The sequence below is a fragment of the Coenobita brevimanus genome, chromosome 40, assembly GCF_032717465.1.
Source record: "Coenobita brevimanus isolate Jiangsu-jjx chromosome 40, ASM3271746v2, whole genome shotgun sequence".
Classification (NCBI taxonomy): domain Eukaryota; kingdom Metazoa; phylum Arthropoda; class Malacostraca; order Decapoda; family Coenobitidae; genus Coenobita; species Coenobita brevimanus.
The window spans coordinates 48122387-48133197 of NC_136993.1; the positions used below are offsets into that span (position 1 = coordinate 48122387).

At 42.5% G+C, this 10811-nt stretch overlaps 1 protein-coding gene across 1 annotated transcript; it reads left to right on the top strand.

Annotated features, from left to right (window-relative positions):
- The first annotated feature begins 631 nt into the window (after positions 1-631).
- LOC145397085 (uncharacterized) lies at positions 632-3236 on the top strand. The gene is made up of 3 exons (XM_080270291.1): positions 632-803; positions 2429-2613; positions 2957-3236. The coding sequence occupies exons 1-3, from the start codon at positions 632-634 to the stop codon at positions 3230-3232; spliced, it is 633 nt and encodes a 210-aa protein (XP_080126417.1). The 3' UTR covers positions 3233-3236.
- The last annotated feature ends 7575 nt before the right edge of the window (positions 3237-10811 follow it).

A 10811-nucleotide genomic window follows, 5' to 3' on the forward strand; every position in this document is an offset into this window, starting at 1 on the left:
AGGTAATGCAGGGTAAGATATTGTCCCTACCTGGCATCTTGTAGAGGAATGTGTCACCTGTATATGTATCAAAAATCACCCGCGAAAATTGAAAATTGTGCAAATTAGGGACCTTGCAATTGATGCTAGTTTATATATATCAATGGGACTAACAGTGACAAAATGTGTGGACGTATATATACGTCAACGGGACGCAGTGGGTTAACTCAGAAGAGACTATTCGAAGTCAAAGGAGGGATTAGATATAAATCATTACCACTTTCTTACTGGAGTGATGAAAATGGCATCATAACCTGTGGTAACAGTCTAAGAATGATTTAATTTTTAGACTGGTACCACAGGTTGTGATGCCATTTTCTTCACAGCAGTAGTGAAAGTATTGCTAATCCATATCTAACCCCTCCCTTGATTTCTGAGCTAAGAAAGGTAGTATGGAGATAGCAAGAACAAACTGTACATAAATTTTTATTCAAAACTGAGGAAATAATTTTAAATTTTCTTCAACCCTTTCATTTGTCATACTGTTTCTTGGGTAAACGGTATTAAATCAGTAATTTCATTCAGTTACGTTGTTCGTGAGGAAATAGACCGTTTGTGGGGTAACCTGAAAAATGGGGTGCATGATGGAATGATGGGTCGACTTCAGAGACACGAGGTAGATTTCTGCACCGTTGTGTCCCCTTTACGAGAGCGGCTGACCATGTTGGATTACCTGAGGACTTACCCATCCGACCTCATGACTGTGGTGTCACTGAAGCCACCTCCTCTACCACAACACCTCGCCCTTGTCAGACCATTCACAGGTAACTATCACTAAAGTTCTAACCGTCCTTTGCCCATCACTCATATGTTCGTCAAACTGTCACTGTTTCGCCATGCTGGCAAAACCACCTCTCTGACCTTATATAAAACTGCACTCTCACTTAACCCAACACATCTTCCACAGCACGTGAGCATTTATATGACCATCGGTGGAGTTCTGGGTGTAGTGGAGGGAAGTGCAATGAGTGTGTGTGGTGTGGTGGTGGGTGGGTGGGAGGGGTGGCAGGTGCAAAAGGGAAAGGGAGACAGAAGCAGTGACAGAAGAAAGGACAAAACAATGTTTTAATATGGAAATGGGTAAGTGGAGAGACTTTCTGCTTGTCAAGAAAGTATATCAGCCAACTTTGTGTACAGGAGGTTACCATGGAATTTTACCTTGTTTTAACACCAGGTAGTGATGCATGCCTTTGTATAAAGTCCTTAATTAAGATAGTTTTTAAAAAATCTGCAGGGATAAGACAATTTTGAAGAAGCTCGAATTTATCATCAGAGGCAAAATGAAATATGGAATAGAGAGATAAAACATGAATTACATTTTTCTACAATTAATAATGTAAATGCTGTTGCAAGATATTCTTGCACTTAATTACTCTAGACCCGATTGTGTCTACAGTAGATTGTGTTATCAGAGAAATAAGAATTTACCAAAAGTTTTGTACAAAAACCTTTTTTTTTTGTTTTTTTTTTTCTAGTGGAACAATAGCTGACAACGTTAATCTTCAGCATAATTTATGGCCAATTAGCATCTTTCCTTTCACACGTAAATTTTTTATGCCACTATGTACTTGTGATTCTTGTTATTTTATGCCATTAGCCGAGTACAGTTGTGTACAATTTGCAAAATTACGTTGTTAATAATTGATACGATGTTTTTAAAAGTGTTGTATCAAACTCTAACAATGATTACGAACGTGAGAGCGATGTGAGTGAATGATATTTACTCTCAGGTATGTTTGGCAATAGGTGGCATGGCCCAACCCAACTGTCACGCTAAGCAGAAGCTAATAATTTTACTATGTGAAGTAGAGTTTAAATTCTTTCTGCATGTGATACATTCATTCAATCAATTTTATCAACTAAAAATTCACCCATAATGGCATAGGAACCTCTTGGAATCCCGAGTTCTCCAAGGGACTGCTAGGCTCTAAATGTGAACGAATCAGTTACGATATCACATTAAAATAGATTTTCAGTCATAAAACTTTTTTTTTACATCACTTCTGTCAGTTAAATATCGGAGATTCCTCCCATAATTTTATGTCTGAGGGAAATTGTGATAACATGGCACTCACTCGCTCATCACGCGCTCACAAAGCGCACTTTACTGGTATGGTGTATATCAACCCTTCTAATATGGATAGCTACTGGAGTCCCTTCTTTTGCAAGGAGTGTTGGTTCTAGCGTTGCCATGTTTACCCACTCCTGCAACTACACTCGTTCAGAAATTTAGGATTTCCATTGTGTATATGTTATTTGTTGCTCCATCAGCCTCAGAAACCAAACATTTGAGGAAAGAAATCTTGATTATATTGATATGAATTATTATTATTATTATTATTATTATTATTATTATCACTAATATGCAAGAAATCTCCCAAACTGTCAGCCATGGTGTGGTTGGGCATCCTGGTGAGTCTGCTGGTGTGGGCAGTGGTGTTATGGATGCTGCAGAGGCTGTGGGTGCAGTTGGCAGGAGGTAAAACTGTACAGTTCATCATCACATTCCTATATGGCTGGGCCATCCTCTTGGAAGAACCGCCTAAGGATCCATCCGTTAATGTCTCTGGACAGGTAATCACTTAAATATTAAAAAATGCATAGTATATCATCCTCATCAGCTACCCTTGGACATTTCTGACATTTCGAGTATAGTATACTTTTATTTAGAGATCTTTTACAGTATACGAACTATATGGAGCTTGTTTTCATGTACTCGTACTTCACTGTAAAAGGCTTTCCCCTCATGTAAAATAGTTTTGAGTTAATATATATAAGTTAATCTTGTTTCATCATACTGAACGGATGAACAAGGGGTCTATAGTATTTTATAATTGATGCTTAATACACTTGCAAAGCAGTATGTACAGTACACGGATTTGTTATAATGACTGATTTATATTTGACCATGTTGTAGATGTTGGTTGGCTGGTGGCTGGTGTTCTGCCTCATCATAACAACGGGGTTCAAGTCTGCCCTGATCGCTCACCTCACCGTCCAGGACAAGGATAAGCCGGTGGAGACATTTCAAGACATGCTAAATATCCCAGGCTGGAAATGGGGTGTTGAAGTGTGGATGATGACGGGGGCTCCTTGCCACTACTTTTTAACGCACACTGACCCTACTGTCAAAGCCGTATATGAAGGATTTGAGGCAAGTGAACTAAATCTGATTCAAGCATACAGACTGTAGTAGACTATAAATAAAGTTATGCATATCAATGCATTCTCTGCAGTAAGAAACATGGTAGTGGACAGTTCTTTTGAAACTCAACGATGCCATCTTAAACCCACGCAAACTTTGAATATTAGTGAAAAGTGTCGGAATGATCCATAATTACACAAGTAATAAACCTCTTCAGACAGAGGACGTAGGAGTTTTAGTCTACAAATCTCCAAACTGTTTTCATCATCTTAACACATTCAGGTAAAGTAATTCTTATCCATTGTATTCTTGTATTAGTAAGGTTAGATGTTACCCCACGGCATTACACATCATCGCATACTGATCCCATTGAGGAAGCAGTACCGGTATCTGAAACATTTCAGGTCAGTAAACCGAACTTATCAAAAACTTACAGATCAAACTGATTAGGAAAATGTCATTGAAGATACTGAGTTTAAAAGATACTGAAAATAGTTTTTGATAGCAAAAGTAGGTTTCATTTAATTTTTTTTTTTTCGCAGTGCCGTTGATTAACGGTAAATCAGAGATATTTTATTATTATTATTATCATTATTATTATTATTATTATTATTAATAAACATGCAAACCATATGAAAATGTAAAACATTCAACACCAAATCATCACACCCTTCTTCAGCCAGTGTTTGTCCATCAGTACCACAGTCGTACACAGGTGTAAGTTGTATGGAATATATTCAAAGAAGCAGTCAACAACCTCACAGCATGCTGATCATGGCAGGGTGCAGTCACCGCCGCTGCTAGACGTTTAACTGAATTACAGTACATATATATATATATATATATATATATATATATATATATATATATATATATATATATATAGTTTAGGATACCAGAGTTGGTGGGCAAGGCATTGTACTGGGAGGGTACTAAGTGTACCCCCCTCCGCCTATCAGTTCACAGTCACGAAGCTCATAGGTCCCTACCCGGGGATTCCCTACTTTATTAAGATTTGAAAATTCCCAGTTCTGTCCAGTACTGGGGACACTGGGCTCCAGTGGGTTTAAGAAACTGACTGATTTGCCAGTCATTATATATACATATCTATCTATCTATCTGTGTATCTATCTATCTATATATATCTATCTATCTATCTATCTATATATATATATATATATATATAATATATTGTTACATCCTCATCCAACACTACCACAGGTTCCAGCAGCGGTAGTACAGTACAGGAAGGACGTTGCCCAGTGAGTTGTTCTTCCAATGGTCAGCCTTTAGGGGCACAGTACACAGAATCAGCTCAGGCGTCGTAAATAAACACTGGCTTCCTAAGTCCACTGTCTTTATTTTCCAAATAATTACACTGAATGCTTGCAAACTTCACTTCACTATTCTCACAAGCACTGGAGCTATACAGACTTTACTGACAGCAATCACACTTAATGCTTAACAACACTTCACTGTTTTTTTTTTTCATAGGTTGTTTAATATTTACATGGATGGTGTTGTAAGGGAGATGAATGCATGAGTTTTAGGTGGAGGTCTGAGTCTGGTTAATGTTGATGGTGGAGAGTGGAATCTGAAGCAGCTGCTGTTTGCAAATGATACTGCACTGGTGGCTGATTCAGAGGAGAGATTGAGACAGTTGGTAGAGGAGTTTGGAAGGGTGTGTGAAAGGAGTAAATTGAAAGTAAATGAGAATAAGAGTAAAGTGATGAAGTGTACGAGGTTGGTATATGGTAGGGGGATGGATATAGTTATGAATGGCGAGTTGCTTGAGGAGGTAGAATGTTTTAAATATCTAGGGTCACATGTTGCTGTGGATGGAAGAATAGATGCAGAAGTGAAGTTTAGAATAAATGAAGTAGGAAAGGTGCTGGGAGGAATGAAAAAAGTGTTTAGATGTCGTTCGCTTAGAATGGATGTAAAGAGAAGGCTGTATGAGAGTGTTGTGGTACCGACTGCATTATATGGAGCTGAAACATGGAATATGGGTGTAGCAGAGAGGAAAAGTTTGAATGTAATGGAGATGAGGTGCCTGAGGAATATGTGTGGAGTGACGCGTATGGATCGGGTGCGGAATGATGAAGTGCGAAGGAGAACTGGAGTTGTTTGGGAGATGGCTGGTAGAGTTGAGCTGAGGGTGTTGTGATGGTTTGGGCATAAGGAGAGAATGGATAATGAGCGACTGGTGAAAAAGATAACTAAATCTGATGTGAGAGGTGTAAGGCTGAGAGGAAGACCACGAATAGGATGGATGGACTGTGTAAAGAAAGCACTTGATGCGAGAGGGATGTCTGTTGAGCAAGGAAGTGTGGTTGTGCGTGACAGAAATAAATGGAGAGAAATTGTGAATGAATAAATGATGACGCAGCCCTGAGGGGATATTCTCCCGCATTTGGTCTGATCAGCTATTTCAGGTCAGGTGCGGGTAAGGGGATGAGTCTGTTATGATGTGGCAGGGGTAAACCGGCTCTGCTGTCGGGCCCTGCTGAGGATGTCACTGATTGCATTGCGCAGTTGACCCTTGTGCAGTGTGGTGCGGTGAGGATCTGTCCGTTTTCCCCTTTGAGGCTAAGATGCGAATGAATGTGTTTGAATGGATGAGTAAATGGGGTGTGTGTCGTCCTGTCTCGGCTACCTCCCTTTCCTTGGAGGAAGCAGCCTAGGTATATAGATAGAGATTTTCACAGGTACTGATGATGTACAAACTTCAGTAACATTTCACTGTTTGCCGGTGTTTTCACACGTACCGGTAATATACACACTTCTCGGACACTGCACTACACTCAAACTGAACTGAAAACCGACTGCCTTTGCTCTAGAATCCTCCCCATCCCTTTATAAGCTTGCATTTTTCTAGAAAATTCCAGCACACACTCGACGAGGCAACACTTAAAACAGTTACCAACTAGGAGAGATCAAAACATGTCAGAGCTATCCCACACTGCACAACACTCTAAATTCTTTAGAATACAAACTTAAACTAAATAACATAGCTTAATAAACTATCACAAAAATAAAACATTACTGAGAAAAAGAGCACAACAGTTAATGCATAACTTACGAAACAATTATGCTCACAAACAGCAGGCTAGCTAGCAACTCTGACTCGGGAAACTTCTCGACCAAGGCTGGCTTCTTAACCCCTTAACCCTTTAACCGCGGGCATTGTTTTACCGGACTGCCCCCCCCCCCCGCGGGGGTTCCAGCCAAAATGTAAACAAACTTTAAACCTTTATAACTCTGCACAGAATAAATCTAGAGCGAAAAATAAGGTACCATTAGAAAGTACTAACCTTCGGCTTTGCAGTGATGTAGGTTTCATGATTTCGTTGACTATCACTGGATGAGCAGTGCCATTAGAAGTAAGCGATCTAAAATCACTATTTTTCGCTCACACACCATTACCAAATGCCAACCTCATTCTGATAATAATACTATAAACATATATGACACTGCACATACGATAAACACCCACTCTGTGTTCACTGAGGCAGGTAAAAGGCACTGTAATTGCCTGCACTTCACTGCCACATCAGTGGCGTTGTCACACACTAGACAGATACTGATGCGTGTTTGGTCAGGGGTGGGGTGGGGGGCCCGGGGGGTGGGAGGAGGGAGGTGGGGGTCGGCTGGAGTGAAAGAACTTAATAGCTACTCTCCCTTGAAACAATTGGCGCGTGGAAAAAACGCGCGGTATTCAAAATATTCACAAACATTCCAGAATGACACCTGCGGTTTGGTCCAGTTTTTGCAATGTCATTCTGAGGTGACACCCGCGGTTAAAGGGTTAAACGCAGATCGTCGCGTTTGCGATGCTCGCCAAAAAGGACATAACGGCGGAGCGTCGCATATATGATTCGAGTTAATTTTGAATAAACGTGGGCAAGGATGTTCCAGCTGGTATTGTCTATCAGTACCACCACTCTTTAGCTACAATTAGCATACTTTACCTTTGTACTACTGACCTCCGTTGTTGCCAAATATCGCATTTTTCCTCCCTCCCCCTCCACCACGGCCCGGCTAGCCTGGTTGTGATACATGGCAGCGCTCTGACTGCTCAGAACTAAAAATCTGCACTCTCCTCTCACAAGCAGTTTATGCTAATAGGAAACGCTTGTTTCCCCAGTTGTAACACTAGCTTTTTTTCGGACGGTTTGCCCCTGTTTAGCATCAGTTTACCGCAGGCTTTCAAAGTGACATTATGGCGAGTTCTAGCTCTTCCGAGTCAGTGCAAGCGGCTGACAGGAACGAGAATAAAGTGACGGGCGTAAGGCAGAATAAAAAGCGCGCCGCGGTGATCTTTTGGGAAGTAATGTGACTGAAAATAATGTAGTATACATGTTTTTAGCTGTGAAAATGGAAATGTTTGTTGAGTGATGGGAAGACCGCCGCCGCGCTGCATGTCGGCCGTACGCTTCATTGATTTTAGCCTTATTTTCAGTGCTTATTGTACAAATACGGATTCCAAACTACCTTTACGTTGTAGTATAAAGTTTACTGTGACAGAATGAGGCTGTGGTAGAGGAGAAACTGGGTTGCTGGAGGTGTGAAAGTGAAGATTTGGTTACCCAACTTTGCAAGTCTCCACAAGTCCTTGGGTAGTCCACAAAGGCTCAACACCTATCTCTGGAGAAAGCTGGATGTAAGTACTATCTGCCATACCAAATACAATGTACTAGGTTAATCTCTGATTTTTGGCTAATATTTTCCTACAGGTACTCAGACCACGATACAACCCAGCTTCTCGGGGGGGGTCGACTGCTCATGGTCGCGTTTAAAGGGTTAACACTACCCCCTCCCTAGTCCTTTGCCGTCCTGATAAAACAGCACAATATATAAAAACATAAACCTTAATCCTAATGAAACATCTAACTATGCACGAAATAATCCCTCATCTTATCAGGTCTTCTTCTATGATGCTTCTGACGATGTCCTTGTTCCTCCACATGGTTCACTCCTCCTGGAAGATCATGGTCCTCTTCCTGATTCACTTCTTCATTGAGAAAGGACTATCCTTTTGCACTTCAACTCCGTGGTCCTCCTCAACACCCTTGGCTGGGGGAGACCACGATTCCTTGGAGACGTCCCAGCTGTATTGTCCTGGCCCATGGTACTGCCGCAGACGACTCATGTGTACCACCTTTGGGCGAGAATTCCTGCCATCACGAATCCGATATTCTGAATAGGCAATCCAGCACAGTGTAAGGCCCATCCCACAGGCTCTGCAGCTTCGGAGACTGTCCTTTCTTTTGCTGAGGATTGTATAACTAAATTTGGTCACCATCCTTGAAGCTCACCTCATTTGCCTTGACATCATACTTGCATTTCATCACTTCTGAAAATCTGAGGGCTCCATGCACTTGATGATGTACCTCAGCCAGCCTTTCCTGAAGGTGCTTCGCATAGCCGGTGGTATCTGTAGGCAGCTTTTCACCATGTGGTCTTCCCACTAACAATTCAATAGGTAAGCATAACTCGTGGCCCAACATAAGTTTTGCAGAAGTGTAGTTGGTAGACTCATGGGACGCAGACTGATATGCCACTAGCAACGCAGGTAATATCTGGTCCCATTCTGTTTGTTCCTCTATGCAGTACTTGGCCAGTTCTTGTCCCAGAGTCCACTTGAATTTCTCCACCATCCCATCTGACTGCGGCCTTAGTGGGGTCGTCCTGGTCTTTTTGATCCCCAGTAACGTGCAACGCTCATGGAACACAGCAGACTCAAAATTTCTACCCTGGTCTGAATGTAGCTCTTGTGGCATCCCAAAATGACAAAAAAACTGGTCAACCCACACCTGAGCAACAGTCACAGCCTCTTTATCAGGGATGACATAGGCTTCTAGCCACAAAGTGAAGTAGTCCATGGCGACACATATATACCGGTTTCCTCTGTCAGTGAGTGGTAGAGGTTCAGCAACGTCCATCGTGACTCTTTCCATTGGTGCACTCCCCTGGTACAGCTGAAGAGGGGCACAACCACGTTTCTTGGGTCCCTTCTTGGCACAACACACATCACAGGCACGACACCACTCTTCAACATCCCGACGCATGCTAATTCAGTAGAACCTCTGTTGCAGCCAGCTAAGAGTTTTCTTCACTCCCAGGTGCCCACTAGTGATCTGGTTATGGGACTCATCCATGATCTCGGACCTCTTCTTCTTCGGAACCACCAGTTGCCAATGCATGCCGAGGGCATCGGCTGTCACCCACTGACGCTCCAGTAGTCCGTTGTTCTACCGAAGAAGGTCCCACTGACTCCAGTAGCTCTTGGTCACAGGGCTTAACCTGGAAACTTTTTCCCATGATGGTCGCACTGCACTCTGCTGCAGCCACTCTAGCACCAGTTGTAAATCTGCACCCTCTACAGCTTTTCTTCATCTGACGCTGGCCCTGTCAGTACAGTATGGCAGCATTTCTTACCCAGACCCCATTTCTACTACACTCCTTGCTGTCTGTTCTTCCGTCTTCTCGCTCTATTCATCAAGGTTATCCTGCATTTCTTCAGTGGTGGAGCTTCTTGGGAAAAACTGGCTGGTTGTTACCTCTTATCACCAGCCTTCACTAATTTACCCTCATCCTTTTCAATTGGACACTCATAACTGAAGTGTCTCACCTCACCACATGTCCAACACCTACTTTTTGCAATCTGAGATTTCCTTGGGCTGTTCCATTCTTGCTCCTTCTTACATTTGTAACAATCCACCTTCTTGTGTCCCAGCTTCCCACAGAACCAGCAACCTCCTCTGATCTTCTCCTGTTCTCTCTTCCACTTCTTGCAATCCACTTTCCGATGTCCTGGTTTTTCACAGTACCAGCACCTTCTTTCAAAATTTTCCACTTCCCATACCTGTGCCTTTCTTGCCTTGAATCCTGCACTACGACCTGCCTGAAAGGTGGACGTACTGGACATGATGTAGGACTCAAATTCTAGAGCCCTAGCTAGTGCTTCTTGCATGCTTCTTGGTTGTGCCTGCTTCACATGCACTTTCAACTCTGCACTATCAGAGCATCGATGAACTGGTCCCTCAGAAGAATAGCCAACAGGTTAGGTGCAGTTCCAGGGTATGCCTGATATGATACTCTCCAGGTCAAGAACAAGCTGCTGTAGGGATTCTCCTCGAACACGTACATGGCTCTGGAATCTTGCTCTGTAAACTTCAGTCAAGTACATGGTTCCATATCTGCTCTCCAGCACTTTTACTACAAAGTGGTAACTGTTCCTCTCCATCATTGACATCTGGCCCAGAATTTCCACTGTGGCACCCTTAAGGTTAGTATCAAGTTGCACTGCCCTCTGCCTATCATCCCAACCATTCTGATTCGCAAGTAACTGGAACTGTGCATGGTAAGCTTCCCAAGATACTCTACCATCTAATTCCTGAGGTTTCTTTTTAATTGGACCCCCATTATAGCCATGCACTTCACTGGTTTGGAGCCAAAAAACTGGGGCTTCATAATTAAGACCAGGACTTAAAACCCCCTGGGGGTAGGGGGGGTTTTCAAGAATACTCCCCCAGTATCCCTGCTTGTCGTAAAAGGCGACTAAAAGGGTTGGCGGAGGGTTAGTGCCCCTCCCCAGAAAACAACTAACTAAAAAGACAAAAAA